Source organism: Danio rerio, chromosome 20 (assembly GCF_049306965.1).
Source record: "Danio rerio strain Tuebingen ecotype United States chromosome 20, GRCz12tu, whole genome shotgun sequence".
In the NCBI taxonomy this organism is placed as follows: domain Eukaryota; kingdom Metazoa; phylum Chordata; class Actinopteri; order Cypriniformes; family Danionidae; genus Danio; species Danio rerio.
The window spans coordinates 57,403,393-57,425,000 of record NC_133195.1 but is presented as its reverse complement, the minus strand read 5'-3'; the positions used below and the strand labels follow the sequence as shown (position 1 = coordinate 57,425,000).

At 35.9% G+C, this 21,608-nt stretch overlaps 1 protein-coding gene across 8 annotated transcripts in view; it reads left to right on the top strand.

Annotated features, from left to right (window-relative positions):
• The window catches only part of ppp2r5cb (protein phosphatase 2, regulatory subunit B', gamma b), a 65,404-nt gene extending 44,496 nt beyond the window's left edge, over positions 1–20,908 (top strand). For 3 of the 8 annotated variants that reach the window (XR_012395556.1, XR_012395555.1, XR_012395557.1), the window contains 10 exons: positions 154–213; positions 4,568–4,676; positions 6,224–6,277; positions 6,850–7,020; positions 10,159–10,286; positions 12,624–12,725; positions 12,809–12,881; positions 14,675–14,791; positions 15,035–15,231; positions 19,461–20,908. Coding sequence is in view for 4 of the 8 variants with exons in the window: in XM_005160898.6 (XP_005160955.1) it covers positions 154–213; positions 4,568–4,676; positions 6,224–6,277; positions 6,850–7,020; positions 10,159–10,286; positions 12,624–12,725; positions 12,809–12,881; positions 14,675–14,791; positions 15,035–15,169 (949 nt within the window). In the remaining 4 variants the exon portion in view is untranslated. Of the gene's footprint in view, positions 1–153; positions 214–4,567; positions 4,677–6,223; positions 6,278–6,849; positions 7,021–10,158; positions 11,652–11,804; positions 11,858–12,623; positions 12,726–12,808; positions 12,882–14,674; positions 14,792–15,034; positions 19,204–19,460 lie in introns of those variants that run through there. The other 5 variants (NM_001044821.3, NM_001362603.1, XM_005160898.6 and 2 more) reach the window with 4 other exon arrangements.
• The last annotated feature ends 700 nt before the right edge of the window (positions 20,909–21,608 follow it).

Here is a 21,608-nt window from a genome sequence, read left to right as displayed (position 1 = left end):
ATCATCATATTATTTTTACACTTTCCACTTCAGCACCTAATATTGCTGTTTGGGCTTATAAAACATCTGCAAAAGCTACAAAGTGCCTTATTTTCTGTCATTTAGTCCTTTATAATTATCAGTTCAGAATGTCTGTGTTTGATTTCCATGCAGGTTCATCTATGAAACAGAGCATCATAATGGAATAGCAGAACTACTGGAAATATTAGGAAGGTATGAAAACATTATTATTTCATTTAATCAAATCAACTTCTGTCTTTAAATATGATTATAGTATGAGCAGCAGTGCTCGGTGACCATCAATTGCACAGAAACTAAAATTGAGCGGCTGATGATAATAAAAGTAATTTTGCCGTTATTTTCAGATATACACACAGTTTTTAAGTGCATCGCAGATCCATATCTTTACATTATTTTCTATTAATTGAACAGCTCAGATTAAATATGTTTTTACATAATATATGCACAAGTTTGTGTATGCTGTGTCTGTTTATTACATCTTTTTATATACAAATACAACTATATACAAATGTAAAACTGCTCTTACATAATGCAAAAACACATACCTGGTGCATTTTATTAAAGTAAATCTCTTACAATAAGAGGTATAGTTCAATAACATCACTTTTAGATATTAATATTAATACAATAATAATAACAACATAAAAGTTTGTTTACTTAATATATACATACATGCATACAGTGATGTGACTAAACGTTTCTCTATTAGGTAAGTTAGGATCATCAAATGTGTTTCTGTTCTGCTTAATAGCAGAATAATGAGAGAGATATTGTTTGAGAAATTGTTATAACTCTTCTTGAAAGTCAAGTTTACACACAATAAGATTATTCTGCCTCTGAAAAAGCTCAGATGATGATGTCAGGGTTTTGGAGGTTTCTGATTGGCTAATTGACGACATTTGAGTTAATGTGAGGCACAACTGTAGAATAGTGTTGAAGGAAAAGCTCAAACACACTGCTTCCTTCTGTGACAACATGGGAAAATCAACAAGTCAGAATCAACAACAAAAGCCAGATTACACTTAGCTAAATGACACTGGGAAAAAGACTCATGTTTGGAGACATGTCCTGTGCTCTGATGGAGCTAATATTGAACTGTTTGGCCATAATGACCAGTGTTACATCTGGAGGACAAAGGGGAAAGCGCACAAGCCTAGAAACACCATCCCAACTGTGAAGTATGGGGGCGGCAGCATCATGTTGTGTTTTGCTGCAGGAGGGACTGGTCCACTTCACAGCATAGATGGCATCATGAAGACAGAACATTATGGAGAAATACTGAAGCAACATCTCAAGACATCAGCCAGGAAATTAAAACTTGGCCACAAATGGCTCTTCCAAACAGACCATGACCAAATTAGTGAAAATGTGCTTTAAGGGCTACAGAGTGAATGTTTTGGAGTGGCCATCACAAAGCCCTGATCTCAATCCTGTAGAAACAGCTAATCTGACTCAGCTAAACCAATTCTGTCAGGAGGAATGGGCCAAAATTCCTGCAAACTATTGTGAGAAGCTTTTGGAAGGACACCCAAAACATTTGAGCAAAGTTGTACAGTTTAAAAGCAAAGCTAAACAAATACCAAGCAAATGTGTGAAAACTTTTGACTGTCTAGAAATTAATAAAAAATTCTCCCAAAAATAATTCTCTCAATATTCTGGCATTTAGCAAATGTAAATCATTTATGAAATCCTAACAGACCTAAAATAGTAAAGGTTTAGTGTGATTTACTATCAGACATTTATTAAAATATGGTTATGTCCCTTTTATTAGAGTGTATGTAAACATCTGGTTTCAACTCTAAATGTCCGTGGTGTATAGTTATAATGTATATTTAAATACAGAGGCATTCACACACACAAAAGATTATATATATTTATTTGTATGTATGTATGTGTGGGTGTGTGTGTGAGTGTGTGAGTGTGTGTGTGTATTCATACACAAAACTGTGCATATATTTGAATATTTTAAAATTATTATAGTTTTTTGTATGTGTGTATTTTTGCACGCACTTTAAGATGAATCATTGCCCAGTACCAGTAATATCTACAAGTGATAAAGCAGCAGCTGATATGAGCCGTCTTTAGCTTTATGATCTGTACTGCTCACTGTACGCTCTTTTATTTTGATCAAATGCACCAGTAAATAATGTGATGTTATGTTTTGTGAGAGCAGTTTCAGTGTTTGAGCCTCTTTACAATATGCTGGTTTACAGTTACACTGCTGTTGTATTCTTTTGACTCATGTAAATGTTGTCTCTGCTGCTTCTCGTGATAATAAATCTAAAAGTCACAGTTATGCTGCTACACATGTCTACGTAAGCATTAGTGTTTTATGAGCATTTAACTAATCTTTTATTTATTAATTTTTTTATTAGTGCATGAATCACACATACAGAACAATGCCAGGGCTATGAAAAACAAAGATGTGAAAAGCACGACTGAGTTACACATAAATATATCAAATATACACAAGGAAAGCAATATAAAGAGATAAAAATAATAAATCAATCTATCAAAATATTACAAATATTACTGGGCCTTGCTTTGCTAACTCACAAGAACTTGAATGTATCAAACACATGCACACACGCACACACGCACACACACACACACGCACACACACACACAGACTTTCTGGTGAGAGCTCTAGGTACCACTGAAAAAGAGGTTTCCAGCTGCTGAATTTACAAGTAGATCATTAATATTACTTAAATGTATGCAGAATATAATATATAAATGATGATTAATACAAATATTCTAGCAAGTCATTCAGTTCATGACAGACTGTGACCTGTTTTGAATTAAGGTTGAGAATTGGCGCCCCCACTGGCATTTAAAAATAATGCAGAATTCTATATTCAACGTTTGGAGTTCATTTAAAGGGCCATGAAACCCCCTGGTTTCAGCAGGGTGTTTTCACACCTCTACTTTGAAAAAAGTCACAAAAGTGGGCGTGTCCAGCTCTGTTTAGGGGGGAGTGTCGGAGGAAGAAAAGAGGCTTAATGTGGGAGTGTCTATTTGGGCGCGCTGACTTTCAGAGTCAAAACACACACACAGGGGAGAAAGTGACTGTGTTTACATGGACATCTGTAGTGGAATTATTTGCCAAATTATTAAATGTTGGACTTTAACTGCAGTTTGGCTCTTTCATTCAGGGAATTCATTCATGTCCCTCGCGACAAACGAGATATTTGATTCGAGGATCTGCTCTAAGCGTGTATTTTTATGCAATGTTTGATACCGCATGGTGAATGAGAGAAAAAAAAACTCAGCATTTCCCGGAAACTTAGATGCACTCGGCAGGTAGTGTCAGGAAGCCGCGTGTGTTATTCCGGTCACAAAATCCAACACAAGGTTTGGTTATAGTGCTTAACACATAGTTTGGTTGTAGTGCTAACTTGTTTACACTCGGTGCAATAGTTTGTTTGATACGAATAAAATACGAACTGAATAAACAAAGAGCACTGGTCGCTCACTTACCAAATCTGTAGAGACAGGACAATCACCAGCAGCTAGAGCCGCGTCTTTATTAAGAGGAGACGAGCAGCGAATCTGGATCCCAGCGTTTGCAGATGAGAACAGCTCTTAGGTAAACAATAATCCTCCTTAGACACGTAAGTTATTGTTGTCGAGCGTCGCGTACACTGTTAATCCACACGTGACTCCAGCTGCGCTCTCACAGAGAGAAAATGAAAACGAAACTTCACTGCAGCAAACTATAAAAGCAACACTTCACGCTTGTTTTGCCAACACAACGTGGCGTCTCTGTCGTCTAAACACTGTGACAGTAATGAATATTAATGAAGTTGCACAATAGAGCGCGCTGATTGGTTTGAACCGAGCTTTACTCATGCATTAATGCATCACACTGTAAGATGTAATAAGACACACTCTGACACAGACGTCCAGTCTGCACGCTGGAATACACGCTATTATGTCATGACCGTGACGCAGCTTCAAAAATTCGTTTCAAACCGGAAGTACGAATTTGCTGGAAATAACGCAAAAACAACCAATTTACACTTTTTAGTGAAATATAGGTGTCCTAATAGTGTTTTTAGCAGTGTGGGACACATATACGACTGTCAACAGCTCAAAACATGTGTTTTGGTGTTTCGTGACCCTTTAAATTAAAACAGGCACAATTTAGGATGTAAAATGACATTTAAATGCATGTATATGTTTAACTATTATTATTATTTTAATTATTATTATAAAAATACAATATGATTTATTTAGTGTTCTGTGTAAGTGTATATAAGACCTTTGTGCACTTATCTTGATATGTCTGACAAACTCAAAAATAATCCCCTTAGCCCTTAGAACAGCAAGTTTATTTCTATACACACACACACACACACACACACACACACACACACACACACTATAATCTGCTGTTTTACTCCTCTGAGCAGTGTGATTATAATAGAAGTCAATGGGGCACTAACATAACCAAAGGGGAGTCGATCTAAACAACTCACAAGGGTTAACTGTGATGTGGCGAGTGTGTGAGAGTGATTGATGTGTGTTTTCTCTCCTCCTTCAGCATCATCAATGGCTTTGCCTTACCACTGAAAGAAGAGCACAAAATCTTCCTTTTAAAAGTTTTGTTACCTTTGCATAAAGTGAAGTCCCTCAGTGTTTATCACCCACAGGTACGGCAGATTATTGACTTTCTCATGCACGCTTCACGATTGAATGAGGAAACACTATTTTGGATATCTTATGTTCATGAAATGATGCAAAACTATTTGTTTTTTCTTCACAGTTTACAATATTGTAAAATATGTGTATTCAAATGTATATATTTTCTGTAAGCATGAGGGATTAATAATCAGCAAAAAAAAAAAATAATAATTGAAAAAGACTGAAAAAAGTAGCATAATTTATGATCTCTATATATAAACGTTAATGTATTATGTAAACAATATTTAAACTAATATTATATTATATTATATTATATTATATTATATTATATTATATTATATTATATTGTTTTACATTATATTATATTTTATTATATTATATTTTATTTTATTATGTTATATTATATATTATTATATTATTTTATTTTATATTAAATGTTATTATATTTTATTATATTATTTTATATTATATTATTTTTGAGTATATTATATTATATTTTATGTTATTATATTTTATTATTTATATTGTATTATATTATATTATAATTTATTTTATTATTTATATTATTATATTTTATTGTATTAAATTATATTTTATTATATTAGTTATATTTTATTATATTAAATTATATTTTATTTTAGTATATTTTATTATTTATATTTCATTTTATTATATTACATTATATTGTTATTATATTTTATGTTATTATATTTTATTATTTATATTTTATTATATTATATTATAATTTATTTTATTATTTATATTATTATATTTTATTGTATTAAATAATATTTTATTATATTAGTTATATTTTATTATATTAAATTATATTTTATTTTAGTATATTTTATTATTTATATTTTATTTTATTATATTAAATTATATTTTATTTTAGTATATTTTATTATTTATATTTTATTTTATTATATTGTTATTATATATTATTTTATTATATTTTATTATTTATATTTTTTTATTTGTATTATATTATATATTTTTAAATTTTATTATTTATATTATATTATATTTTATTTTTTATATTATATTATATTATATTATATTATATTATATTATATTATATTATATTATATTATATTATATTATATTATATTATATTCGTCTTATTATAAAATTACCAATTAATTTTTTTTGTATACATTAGCAAATGTGTTATATAAAATATTTTTATAAACTACAATATATCTTATATCATCTTGTTGAAATCATTTATAATTCATGATCTCTCTATGTAAACAAAAAATATTATAATATATAAATTATATGATCATATATTTGACTGTGCTTAATATAAATGCATATTGTTTTATTTTTAAATGAATGATTTGTCTCCTACTCCAATTTAGATGGGATAACTTGTATAAAAATAGTATTTGTTATACTTTAATTTAACATATGATGCACCAGATGTAAATTAATGCTGTTGAGTGTATAATGGACAATATAAATCACATATTACTGATGAATGTGTGTATTATCGTATAAAAGGCATGAATATGAAGGTAAATACTGTGTTTTTGTGTTGTTTCTCCATTAGCTGGCTTACTGTGTGGTTCAGTTTCTGGAGAAGGACAGCACACTCACTGAGCCTGTGAGTTTTAGCGCCACCTGCTGTTCACTTGCTCAATTTAGTTGTGTATCATAAGCTTGATTTTATCTTTTATACATACAGTTTAAGTCAGAATTAAATGCCCTCCTGTGAATGTTTATGTCAAATATTTCCTAAATGATGTTTGACAAATTCAGGAATTGTTCACAGTATTTCCTATAATATTTTTTCTTCTGGAAAAAAGTTTTATTTGTTTCATTTCGGCTTGAATTAAAGCAGTTTTAAATTTTTTTAAAGCTATTTTATTAGCCCCCTTAAGCAATATTAGTTTTGGATTGTCTCCAGAACAATTTACTGTTATACAATATCTTGCCTAATTACCCTAACTTTACCCTAATTACCCTAGTGAAGCCTTTACATGTCACTTTAAGCTGTATAGAAGTGTCTTGAAGAATATCTAGTCTAATATTATGTCCAAAGAGAAAATACATCAGTGATTAGAGATGAGTTATTAAACTATTATGACTAGAAATGTGTTGAACAAAGTCTGCTCTTCCTCCAGCAGTCTCAGCGTGCTGTGCAGTGTTTGTGAGGTGTGTGTTGGTGTTTTTCAGGTGGTCATGGCTCTCCTAAAATACTGGCCCAAAACGCACAGTCCGAAAGAGGTGATGTTTCTGAACGAGCTGGAGGAGATCCTGGACGTCATCGAACCCTCAGAGTTTGTGAAGGTGATGGAGCCGCTGTTCAGACAGCTCGCCAAGTGTGTGTCCAGCCCACATTTCCAGGTGCGTTCACTCTCAAGCCTGTTTCACACCGCAAGCGTAAGCAGCGCGTGTTTTTTCGGCGTCCATGTAAACAGATTAGAGCTTTCATACCGCACAGCAGCGTGAGCGTCGCTGAAGTAGCAGTGCAGCGATAGTTTCGGCGCTGGGTCTATTTTTGCTGCTCACGCTCAATTAAAGTGACAGTGCATTGATAATGACCAAAACACATTGAATGACAGTAATTTTACCCAATAAATGCGTTAATAATATCAACTCATTTATTTAGAGTCAAACAAATGAACTTAAGCGATTAAAAACAGCAAGAAACATTTATTTAGGCCTGAACTACTAAACCAAATGTAAAACAACTGTAGTATCAGTTTTGCTTGAATTGCGCGCTAGTGTTGCAGGAGAGGGGGAATAGAAGCGGCCGCTTTAAGACTGCTATTTACAGGAGTTATAGTCCAGAGCGAAGTGTATTGTGGGTAGTGTAGTTTGACACGCATGCTGGATGATGTGAGCTCACTGTGCAGCTAAAGCAGAGGAAGAAGGTTGATTCAGCTTTGTTTTATGTTCACTCAAGTTATTCCACACGGGAGCTGATTACTTCTGTTTGTCGTATCCTTTGCACAAGCTGTTACTCTGCCGCTGGACATTACTGAAGTGGAGAAAGTAACACTAGTTTGATCATGTATAAATATCGTTAGAGCAATTGTAGTGGCACACCTTTCGTGCAAAATCCTTATGTACCACCTTTTTGCAGCTTGTATTTGCAATAACGTGAGTGAGACCGAATCTTCTTTTAAAAAAGTTTACTGAAGAAATGCAAACAAAAATACAAAGTTACAATAGACTTGATCAGCTCGGTCAAAACACTGTGTTTCTGCGAACATCAATAACTGCAATCTGACTTAAACGTATGAACTAATGACCTCATGACGTATTGCTGTCGGAAGCCAAAATACCATAGTAACTGTTTTTAAATTGTATGAATTATTAAATTATGCATTTTGGATAATACAATCACAATGAATTCTTATTATGTTTAAATATCAATTTTCACCATGTTTGAACCTTTTTGACTAAATTATTATCACAAATTAATTATGCATAACTGGCTCTTACAGCTATATTGTATAAAAATTATTATAACTCTGCCTACAACAGCCTGACAATCAAAAGCAAACATCACAGTCGACTGTCTTCTGAGTGCACCAGACATGAATGACGCTCCTCATAGAGCTTGAGAAGCAGACAGTACTGTATGATCTATATCACTTTTAAACTAAAGATTTGCAGGTTAAGAAAACAGCAAGGGAGGAGGTTGCTGCGGGCCTTGGTGCAGATGAAAAGTAAAAAAAAAAAAAAAAGTGTATTTGTATGTAGAGAGAGATGGGTAACTAGAGAGAATAGACAGGGATAGATTGATCTGGCAAACAACAAAAAATAAGGTCAAGAATCTTGGTGTGACTCTGGAGTCAGATCTGAGTTTTAACAGTCATGTCAAAGCAGTCAGTAAATCAGCATACTATCATCTCAGAAACATAGCAAGAATCAGATGCTTTGTTTCCAGTGAAGACTTAGAGAAACTTGCTCATGCTTTTATCAGCAGCAGGGTGGATTACTGTAATGGACTCCTCACTGGTCTTCCTAAAAAGACAGTCAGACAGTTGCAGCTCATCCAGAATTCTGACCAGAAGCAGGAAATCAGAGCACATCACACCTGTCCTCAGGTCTTTACACTGGCTGCCAGTTACATTCAGAATAGAGTTTAAAGTATTATTACTGGTCTATAAATCACTAAATGGCCTAGGAGCTCAATACATTACAGATATGCTCACTGAATACAAACCCAACAGATCACTCAGATCTTTAGGATCATATAAACTAGAAGTTCCAAGAGGTCAGTCAAAGCAGGGTGAATCTGCCTTCAGCCACTAACAGCGCCCCCCGCTGCTGGAATCAGCTTCCAGAAATGATCAGACGTGCTCCAACATTAGGCACATTCACATCAAGACTGAAAACACATCTGTTTAGCTGTGCCTTTACTGAATGAGCCCTGTGCTGCGTCCGACAGATCGCACTATTAAGTTTTTCTCTTCTTCTTCATTCTTTTATATCACATTTTACCCGTTTTTTGTTTTGTTTTATTTTTATTAATTTTTATTATTTGTTTTTATTTTTATTTTACTTGTTTCTTTTATTCTTGTTTATGTAAAGCACTTTGAATTGCCACTGTGTATGAAACGTGCTATATAAATAAACTTGCCTTGCCTTGTGCAGCAGCTGCCGAAGAGCTGTGCGCTGCAGACGCAGCTGGTGTGAAAAGCAAACGCCTGCGTGCTTCTTCTGCTCTCCATATGCGCTGTGAAACAGCCGTCAATCCTAATGATGCTTAACTTTAATGATTTGATTCAGTTTAAAACACCACAAGTTATGGGTAAGGAATGAATGATTGCTCGTTTCCACTGAGCGATACGATACGGTTCTGTGTGCTTGTTTTGTCTGTTTCCTCTGTCAAAGGCTGCGTTTACACTGGAGAGCTTGATGGATATGTAATAGGCATATGACTATATGAAGAGAGAATTATGAGTAGGGCGGGAAGTTTCACGAGTCTCCGGATGCCCGCAAACGAGTGATGATCTCCCGGTAATCTTGCCTCTCCCTCCCTCAAATAGGCATCGTCGCGCACCCTTCTCACCCCTCCCCACCGCGTCCCTCCTCAGACATGTCGCGCGCACCCTGTCAATCACCACCAAACCACCACCTCTCCTGACAGCTGAGCGGGACGCTGCAAAATAAACCCTGACACTCTGACCAATGTAAGGAGAGTTTACTCACACGTGACTTGTTTTAGCTCTTTTGATCTGATTAGAAACTTTGCAGTGTGAAAGCGAACCGCTCCAAGAGCAAAGAGCAACAATATAACAATTGTAATCTCTGTTTCGGAACAACTGAATCCATTCACAGGTGTGAAAGCACCCTAAGATGTAGGACAGCAGCCCTCCAGGACCGAGTTTGGACACCCCTAGTCTAAACAAAGCCAGCATCAATGGAAAGCTCATTTATTCAGCTGTCAGAATGTGTGTAAATCTCAAGTGCAAAACATCGAGGTATTCCTGACTGTGTTTGTGTAATTTTGTGTGCTGTGTTTGTCAGGTAGCGGAGCGAGCGCTGTACTACTGGAATAATGAGTACATCATGAGTTTAATCAGCGATAACGCAGCCAAAATCCTGCCCATCATGTTCCCTTCACTCTACAGAAACTCCAAAACCCACTGGAATAAGTGAGTCTCAGAAAGCACACTTCACACCGCTCGCTGACAACATTAATAAACAATAATATCTAGTCATTCTGAAGATGATTTGTCACATGGAAAAAAGATGCATTGAAAACACTTATTCCTACAATGCACGACTTTTAAAGGGCATCGATTATAGAACTCACTTTTATAGAGGTTTAAACCCAGTTGTGTGTCTGCCGTGTGTAAATATCCCCCAGCCTCTAGTGGTAATCATGAATTAATTGTATTTGTTATAATCAGACTTGATAAAGGAAACACTTCCATTGACATTCAGGGTGAAATGCCACAGCTAGATCACCCTGCAGCCCAAGACTGGGTACTCACCTAGCAGGGCTGAGCCTGGTCAGTGCCTGGATGGGAGACCACATGGGAACACTAGGTTGCTTTTGGAAGTGGTGTTCGTGAGGCCAGCAGGGGGCGCTTAACATGTGGTCTTTGTGAGTCCTGATGCCCCAGTATAGTGTTGCGTGTTTAAGTTATTAAGATGTTAAATGGATGAAACGTAACAGTCAGTGAGTCTCTAATGATGCTGGATGAAAAATGAGAAGACACTGCTGGTCAAGTGAAACAAAAAGTAAGTATTTATTAAACAGAGAATGTCAAACAATGAATATTAGATGTAATGTAAATGTAATTTCTTAAATAAATGACTTAAACGAAAAACAGGAGTGTTGCCAAAACAAAGAATTGAATATAACAAAAGGATCTAACTAAACCCCGACCCACTCAACCAGGGCTTAGAGGTCTGCACCCGACCAGATTTCTGCGGCGCGGGTATACATTTCCGAATAAATCGTGGGAGCGGTCTCTAACGGGTTTAATTTGGGACGGGAGCGGGCCGTCTAGCAATATCACTCCCGACTCCCGAGTGAGCACGCGTATGTATGTGTGTAAATGAAATGTGTATGTGTGTATGTATATGTGTATGTGTACGTGTGCGCATGCGCGAATGAGAGATGTGTGCGCGCACGCGAATGAGAGAGAGAGAGAGCTTTGCCTGTGTGTGTGCGCTTGGTACTTATGTGTGTGTGTGTGTTAGTGTGCGCGCGCAAATGAGAGAGAGAGAGAGAGAGAGCGAGCAAGCGAGAGCGAGAGCGAGAGCTTTGCCTGTGTGTGTGCTTGGTGCTTATGTGTGTGTGTTAGTGCGCGAATGAGAGAGAGAAAGAGCTTTGTCAGTGTGTGTGTGCTTGGTGCTGTGTGTGTGTGTGTGTTTATACAGACAAACGGGGCGGGTCGTGCAGCGGGACAACAAGTGCTTAATGTAAGCGGGAGCGGTCGGGTTCGGGCTAAAACCTGGCGGGCGGGAGCGGGATTCAAAATTTAGTCCCGTGCAGATCTCTACCAGGGGTCACCAATCTTAGTCCTGGAGGGCCGGTGTCCCTGCAGGGTTTAGCTCCAACTTGCCTCAACACACCTGCCTGGGTGTTTCAAGCATACCTAGAAAGAGCTTGATTGACTTGTTCAGGTGTGTTTGATTAGGGCTGGAGCTAAAATCTGCAGGACACCGGCCCTCCTGGAACAAGTTTGGTGACCCCTGCACTAAACTATTTACCAAAGAAAAATGCAGAAACAAAAGCGTAATCTTCAGCACGCCGCTTAACTACACTTCATAACTACTTCAAAACACAATTACACATGTGGCAACGTCTCCCTAAACTAACTAACAAATAAAGGTACTATGCTGTCCAAATGACTAGAGTTCTGGTAAAGCACACACTGTTAGCCATTAGCAAAACAAGAGCTATTAATCCAATTCTCATTAAGATCGTTCAACAGTATTTGTAAAGTAGACATCAAATTCTGTTGTAGTTTGGGCAGATTGGTGGTATTTGAGTTGAATTTAGCTTTTAAAATCATCTAAACACAATGTTTAATGTGGATTGCTGTAGCAAAGTAATGCTTTACAACTCTGAGTATTCTTGTTGCACAATAATAAAGAACTGTCGGTCAGTAATGTCTATCCAAAATCCTCAGATATAAAAACTAGACATTTTAAGCTTTCAGTTGATATATAGTTGGTCATGATTGCTTTATGGGTAGATTTTATAATATTATGGTTTAAAAATATATTCATAAATGCTCCCACAGGTTGTTGGCTGACAGTAAATGTGCTTTAATCTGTTGCTCTTCCTATGTAACTAAAAACTGAGGTGAAAGATGTATTCAGAAGTCCTGGACCTTTCCGCTGATATATAGTGTGTCGTGATTGGATTAGGGTTTAGTTGTAAAAATGTGATGTAAGTTAAAGTGATGTTTAATGGGTTAAAACACAACAAAACAAGCACAGAACTAAAGACGGTTTCCTCTTCCTGTTTTGAGGACGATTCACGGGCTGATCTACAACGCTCTGAAGCTGTTTATGGAGATGAACCAGAAGCTGTTTGATGACTGCACACAGCAGTTCAGAGCCGAGAAAAACAAGTAGGAAGAGCTTTCAGTAACTCTCACACACTGTCACGAGCTCTCTTCACTCAGTTTTTACTCTTCTCTGTGTGTGAAACTAGAGAGAAAGCCAAGTGGAAAGAGCGCGAGGAGGCCTGGATCAAGATCGAGAATCTCGCCAAATCAAACCCACAGGTGAGCGCATCTCATTACCAGTGCATGAATATTCATAACACTTCTTGTGATCTTCTCATCAATTAAAATTTTCTGCATTTAATTTAATTTTAATTTAATTAATTACTTTATTGATTTTTTTTTGTTTTCTGTCTGTATGGCTGGCTATATCTAACTTTTTTATTCTATTTTTATATTCATTTCATTTATATTTTTTTAGATGATTATTTAAATTTATTTTTTATATTATTATTATTTTATATTTTTTTTCTTATTTTTTATTTAATTTTTATTAATTTTAATTTATTAAATCTATCTATCCATCAATCCACCCATCCATCAATCCACCCATCCATCCGTCCATCCGTCCGTCTGTCTGTTTGTCTGTCCTTTTGTCCATCCATTTTTCCATCCTTCCGTCCGTCTGTCCGTCTATCCGTCTATCTATCCATCTATCCGTCCGTCCGTCCGTCCATCCATTCATACATTCTTTCATCCTTCCATCCATCTATCTATCCGTCTGTCTGTCCGTCCTTCCATCCGTCTATCCGTCTGTCCGTCTATTCATACATTCTTCCATCCTTCCGTCTGTCTGTCCGTCCATCTATCTATCCATCTGTCTGTCCGTCTGTCTGTGTCCTCCCATTCATCTATTCTTCCATCCATCCGTCTGTCTGTGTTTGTCTGTCTGTCCTTTTGTCCGTCCATTCATCCATTTTTCCATCCTTCCGTCCGTCTATCTATCCGTCTGTCTGTCCGTCCGTCCGTCCATTCATACATTCTTCCATCCTTCCATCTGTCTGTCTGCCATCTATCTATCTAGCCATCCTTCCATCCGTCCGTCTGTCTATCTATCCATATATATATTTATCTGTCTGTCTGTCCATCTGTCTGTGTGTCCTTCCATTCATCTATTCTTCCATCCGTCTGTCTTGTCTGTCTGTCTGTGTCCGTCCGTCCATTCATCCATTCTTCCATCCCTCCATCCATCTATCCATCTATCCATCCATCCTTCTGTCCATCTATCCATCCATCCTTCTGTCCGTCTGTCTGTCCGTCCGTCCGTCCGTCTCTCTGTCTGTCTGTTAGTCCGTCAGTCCGTTTAATAAAAAAAAACATTTTTTATTTATTTTAATTTCATTCATATTCATTTATTTATAAATTTTATAGATTTTAATTTTCTTATTTTCAAATTTATTTTTTAATCAAATTAATTTTAATTGAATTTTATTTTAATTAATTTATTTTAATTATTTATTTCATTTAACTATTTATTATTGTTATTTTATTAGGTATTAGGTACATTTTATGATTATTTCATTTATTTTCATTTCATTAATTCATATTTGTTTTATAGAATTTTCTAAAAATATATTTTTAATTAATACAATTTTTATTGAATTGTATTTTAATTATGTAACTTTAATTAGTCTTTCTATGTTGCTTTATATTATTTTTATTTTCATTTCATTTCAATAATTCATATTTATTTATATTCTTATATTTATTTTTACATTTATTAAAAAAATATTTAATATTTTTTTCATTTATTTAATATTTTATAAATGTGATTGTTTTTATAGTTAAATTTTTAAATTATTATTGAATCAATTGTATTATAATAAATCAATTTTAATTCCATCCATCTAGGCTAGTTAGTTTAGGTCTGTTTGTCTGTTTATCTATTTAACCATCTATGCTATTTCATATTATTTTATTTTCATTCATTCATATTTATGTGTTTTTATATTATTTATTATTTTTATTTTTTTATTCTGTTTTTAGAAGTTTTATTAATGCTGTTTGTGCTTTAGTTTCTCATGTACATCGACGCCAATAGCCTCTGCAGTCCGATGGACATGGAGACTGATGGGCCGATGCTTGAAGACGTCCTGATGCTGAAGAAAACTGTAGAAGAAGAAGCCACTCCAGTAAGAAACAAGCCTCTTGCTCAACAAAGCTGCATTTATTCAATTTAAAATCATGAAAATATTATTGAAAATTTAAAAATGTGAATATCTAGTAAGATGTAAATCATAGTTTGTTGATACACAAGCATCACTTGATCTTTCCGAAATCACAGTATGCAGTTGAGGGCAAGAGTAATTTTTCATTATGCTTAAACTGTGTGTTTATATAGACGTAATCTTGTGTGTGTTGTTGTGTGTGTTCAGTTGCACAGAGAGCAGCGTAAGGAGCGTCCGCTGATGCGGCGTAAGTCTGAGCTTCCTCAGGACACGAGCACCGTGAAGGCGCTGGAAACACACCGGCGTGCAGAGGACATGATCGGCACTCAGGATGGCCACTAGAGGACACAAGCACATGCACACACAAATACACACACACACACACACATCTCAAACCAAACCCGGTGTTCTGACGATATGTGCTAAACCCTCAGAGTGTATCTAAATCTGTCATGTTTCATCTAAAAACACAGGGGCTCTATCACAACTTCTCTGCTTCAAATGTGTTAGAGTTAACTTCCACCTTAAATTAGAACTTCCACTTTGAATTAGGACTTCCACCTTAAATTAGAACTTCCACTTTGAATTAGGACTTCCACCTTAAATTAGGACTTCCACTTTAAAATTGGACTTCCACCTTAAATTAGGACTTCCACCTTAAATTTGGACTTTTACCTTAAATTAGGACTTCCACCTTAAATTAGGACTTCCACTTTAAATTTGGACTTCCACCTTAAATTTGGACTTCCACCTTAAATTAGGACTTCCACTTTAAATTTGGACTTCCACCTTAAATTAGGACTTCCACTTTAAAATTGGACTTCCACCTTAAATTAGGACTTCCACCTTAAATTAGGACTTCCACCTTAAATTTGGACTTCCACCTTAAATTAGGACTTCCACTTTAAATTTGGACTTCCACCTTAAATTAGGACTTCCACCTTAAATTAGGTCTTCCACTTTAAATTAGGACTTCCACCTTAAATTAGGACTTTCACTTTAAATTAGGACTTCCACCTTAAATTAAGACTTCCACCTTAAATTAGGACTTCCACTTTAAAATTGGACTTCCACCTTAAATTAGGACTTCCACCTTAACTTAGGATTTCCACTTTAAATTAGGCATCCACTTTAAATTAGGACTTCCACCTTAAATTAGGACTTCCACTTTAAATTAGGCATCCACCCTAAATTAGGACTTCCACCTTAAATTAGGACTTTCACATTAAATTAGGCATCCACCTTAAATTAGGACTTTCACTTTAAATTAGGCATCCACCCTAAATTAGGACTTCCACCTTAAATTAGGACTTTCACATTAAATTAGGCATCCACCTTAAATTTGGACATCCACCTTAAATTTGGACATCCACCTTAAATTAGGACTTCCACCTTAAATTTGGACTTCCACCTTAAATTTGGACTTCCACCTTAAATTAGGACTTCCACTTTAAATTTGGACTTCCACCTTAAATTAGGACTTCCACCTTAAATTAGGTCTTCCACTTTAAATTAGGACTTCCACCTTAAATTAGGACTTTCACTTTAAATTAGGACTTCCACCTTAAATTAAGACTTCCACCTTAAATTAGGACTTCCACTTTAAAATTGGACTTCCACCTTAAATTAGGACTTCCACCTTAACTTAGGATTTCCACTTTAAATTAGGCATCCACTTTAAATTAGGACTTCCACCTTAAATTAGGACTTCCACTTTAAATTAGGCATCCACCCTAAATTAGGACTTCCACCTTAAATTAGGACTTTCACATTAAATTAGGCATCCACCTTAAATTAGGACTTTCACTTTAAATTAGGCATCCACCCTAAATTAGGACTTCCACCTTAAATTAGGACTTTCACATTAAATTAGGCATCCACCTTAAATTTGGACATCCACCTTAAATTTGGACATCCACCTTAAATTAGGACTTCCACCTTAGATAAGGATGTAAAATTAGGGGTAGCACACTTTGTCAGCTCTAAACATCTTTTGAAATGAGCTACCACTCTAATAATACGTGAACACATTTTCAACATTTTATGATGATTGACATTTGAAAGCTGACAGTGGGTTCTACTTGCTACCCCTGTTTTTACAGTACATCCTCATTTAAGCCGGCATTTATCTGTGATGGACATTTGGAAGCTGACATGATGTGCTACATGTTTTTACATCCTTATTTTACGGTAGAAGTTCATTCCAATAGCCATTTAGAGCTGACAAAATGTGCTCTCTCTGTTTTTACAACCTTATTTAAGGTGGTATTGAAACCTGATAGACTTTTGGAAGCTGTCAAAATGCGTTACTTCTGTTTTTACACCTTCATTTAAGGCAGTAGTCCTCATTTAAGGTAGAAATTTATTCCAATAGACACTTGAAGCTGACAGAATGTGCCAACCTGTGTTTTTACATCATTATTTAAGGTGGAAGTCCATTCCTATAGACATTTAGAGCTGACAAATTGTGCTCTCTCTGTTTTTACAACCTTATTTAAGGTGGTATTGAAACCTGATAGACTTTTGGAAGCTGTCAAAATGCATTACTTCTGTTTTTACACCTTCATTTAAGGCAGTAGTCCTCATTTAAGGTAGAAATTTATTCCAATAGACACTTGAAGCTGACAGAATGTGCCAACCTGTGTTTTTACATCATTATTTAAGGTGGAAGTCCATTCCTATAGACATTTAGAGCTGACAAATTGTGCTCTCTCTGTTTTTACAACCTTATTTAAGGTGGTATTGAAACCTGATAGACTTTTGGAAGCTGTCAAAATGCGTTACTTCTGTTTTTACACCTTCATTTAAGGCAGTAGTCCTCATTTAAGGTGGACATTTATTCCAATAGACACTTGAAGCTGACAGAATGTGCCAACCTGTGTTTTTACATCTTTATTTAAGGTGGTAGTTTATTCTGATTTACACGTTAAGTGGACAAAATGTGTTACAGCTGTTTTAACGTCTTTATTTTAAGGTGGTAGCTCAATCCAATAGACATTTAGAAGCAGTCAGTATGTCAATCTTCCAAATGTCAATCAGTTAGATACCACCTTAAATAAGGGTTAAAAAACTCTGATGGACATTTGGAAGTTGACAAAATGGGCTACTCCTGTTTTTTTACATCCTTATTTAAGGTGCTATACCTTATTTAAGGTGGTATTTAACTCTGATAGACATTTTGAAGCTGACAAAATGCGCTACCCCTGTTTTTACAGCCTTATTTAAGGCGGTAGTCCTCATTTAAGGTGGAAATTTATTCTGATTGACCTTTAAAGCTGACAAAATGTGCCAACCTGTGTTTTTACAACCTTATTTAAGGTAGTATTCAACTCGGATGGACATTTGGAAGCTGCCCAAATATGCTACTTCTGTTTTTTCTGTCTTCATTTAAGGTTGTAATCCTTATTTAAGGTGGTATGTAACTCTAATTGACATTTGGAAGCTGACAAAATGTGCTACTCCTGTTTTTACGTCCTTATTTAATGTGGCAGTCCTAATTTAAGGTGGTAGCCCCAATTTAAGGTGGCACTCTTAATTTCAGGTGGTAGCCCCAATTTAAGGTGACAGTCATAATTTTTAGGGTGGCAGTCATAATTTAAGGTGGTAGTCCTAATTTAAGGTGGCAGTCTTAATTTAAGGTGGTATTCACAATTTATGGTTGTAATCCTTATTTAAGGTAGTATGTAACTCTAATTGTAATTTGGAAACTGACAAAATGTGCTACTCCTGTTTTTACGTCCTTATTTAATGTGGCAGTCCTAATTTAAGGTGGTAGCCCCAATTTAAGGTGGCACTCTTAATTTCAGGTGGTAGCCCCAATTTAAGGTGACAGTCATAATTTTTAGGGTGGCAGTCATAATTTAAGGTGGTAGTCCTAATTTAAGGTGGCAGTCTTAATTTAAGGTGGTAGCCCCAATTTATGGTTGAAATCCTTATTTAAGGTAGTATGTAACTCTAATTGTAATTTGGAAACTGACAAAATGTGCTACTCCTGTTTTTACGTCCTTATTTAATGTGGCAGTCCTAATTTAAGGTGGTAGCCCCAATTTAAGGTGGCACTCTTAATTTCAGGTGGTAGCCCCAATTTAAGGTGACAGTCATAATTTTTAGGGTGGCAGTCATAATTTAAGGTGGTAGTCCTAATTTAAGGTGGCAGTCTTAATTTAAGGTGGTAGCCCCAATTTAAGGTGACAGTCATAATTTTTAGGGTGGCAGTCTTAATTTAAGGTGGTATTCACAATTTATGGTGGCAGTCCTAGTTTAAGGTGGCAGTCTTAATTTAAGGTGTCAGTCTTAATTTAAGGTGTCAGTCCCAATTTAAGGTGTCAGTCTTAATTCAAGGTGTCAGTCTTAATTTAAGGTGGTAGTCCCAATTTAAGGTGTCAGTCTTAATTCAAGGTGTCAGTCCTAATTTAAGGTGGTAGTCCCAATTTAAGGTGTCAGTCTTAATTCAAGGTGTCAGTCCTAATTTAAGGTGGTAGTCCCAATTTAAGGTGGCAGTCTTAATTTAAGGTGGAAGTTTATTCCAGTACACATTTGAAGTGAATAAGATGTGTTTCCCTTGTTTTTTTTTTAGATGAAACATGTCAGATCTAGCGCTAGCACATTCTGCGGATTTAGCACATTTCGTCAGAACACCGGCCCAGTCTCACCGACGCAGCGGACCCGCAAACTATCCCGTCCCACACCCTCGTCCAGTCCTTTCTGTCCTCTTTCGTTCATCTGTCTCTCTCTCTCTCTCTCTCTCTCTCTTAAACGCTGTGCCTGTAGCGAATGAAAACAGGCGCATGAGCACTTGACGTGACTGTATTCGGAGCGATTCTCAGGTTGTTCGGAGGCCGAGAGAGCAGCACTTTTGGTCTCTTCGGTGGTTTGTGTCTTTTACGTGTCATTTCAGTCTTAACGTTTGCCGTTCGAAACATCGATAAGAAAAAAAAAACACGTTTGTGCGAATTCTTTGGCAATAAGTTCGTCCAGGGGAGGGTTTTGGTTGTTCAAACAATGGTAAACGGCCTTACTATGTTTTATTTAGTTTTGTTTGTTAACGTAAACGCAAATTTAAAAGTACAAGCATTACTAACAGGCAATATTCAAGCGTTTATTCGCCCACTTTCTCTTTCGACCAAGCCTTTATTTGCATAGAGTGCCTTTCTGTAGATGAAGGATAACTGTAATGGCATAAATAAACGATTTTTAGCGAACGAGCCCAACGATAGACTTCCTGATAAACTTGAACGCCTCTTTATTTTACTTCTTTATGAATCCTTCTGAACCATTGTTTGAACTTCCATCCGGTTTCGCCTGGTTTGAACTGTTTATCTTCTGGTCTGCGTTTGTCCGTGACGTGATTTCAGACGCTCGCACTTTTATTTTAATATATATATATATATATATATATATATTTTCTCGGCCCTTATAAGCTTGTCGGTGTTCAATTTGAATGTGCAAAATTACAATAGCTCATTTTTTTCAGTCTCCAAACGTTAATATCTGTGTTTTCTGCGTTTAATTTAAATTCTCTTCTCTTTATGACTGTAGAGCTTCAAACGTAGTCGACGAAAGATTCATTTCTCCTCCGGAAAACGCCGGTGTCCAAAAAAGGATCACTCAAAATAAGAGACGTTTCTTTCCCGAGCTTTTATTGTGGTGAATTTCACTCATTTGACGACAAAGAAAAATACTGCAAAGTGTCCTTTAGTCCGCGTCCCCCTACTCCACGGCTTCATCTGATATTGTACATATTATGTACTGTTATGATCCATCTCCTATTGAGTGGTAGATCTCTTATTTTGTACAAATCTTTTCTCTCGTGTACAGATGAAAACAGTTATTAGCCACTTGCAGACAGTTGTATTTGACAGACTTCTGTATCTGCGTTAGAAATGTTTTAGAGGTTTAATTTCTGATGTTTTTTGTTGGTTTTTTTACTATTTGTAATTGAGATCTTTTCTGTCTCTGCATTCAGCTGTCTGATGAGATCCATCATTAAAAATAGCCTTCATATGTGCTCTTCTCCAAATCTCAAGTGGTATATGTCTATATACAGGAAATAAAGAAGACGTGTTTTATATTTTCATCTTAGACGGGTCTGCTCATTGTATTCTTTTGTGTGTGTGTGTGCGTGTGTGCGTGTGTGTGTGTGTGCGCGTGTGTGTGTGTGTGTGTGTGTGCGCGTGTGTGTGTGTGTGTGTGTGTGTGTGTGTGTGTGTGTGTGCGCGCATAATGTGCTACATGTTTTTACATCCTCATTTCAGGTGGTAGTTCATTCCAATAGACATTTGGAGCTGATTAAATGTGCTGTCACTGTTTTTACATCCTCATTTAAGGCGGTATTTAAGGCGGAAAGATTTTTGAAACTGACCAAATGTGCCAACCTGTGTGTTTACATCCTTAATACTTAAAGGGTAGTTCATTCTGATTTGCATGGTAAGCGAACACAATGTGCTACCCCTTTTTTACGTCCCTATTAAAGGCAGTATACCTTATTTAAGGTGGTATTGAATTATGCTAAACTTTCGGAAGCTGTCAAAATGCTCTACTTGTGTTTTTACATCTTTATTTAAGGTGGTATACCTTATTTAAGGTGGTGCTCTGCTTAGCTTTTAGAGCTTATAAAATGTGCTACCACTGTTTTTGCATTTTTATTTAAGGTGGTAGTCTTTATTTAAGGTGGTATTGAACTCCAATTAGACTTTTGAAAGCTGTCAAAATGTGCTACTCCTGTCTTTACATCCTTATTTAGGCAGTAGTCCTCATTTAAGGTGGAAATTTATTCCAATAG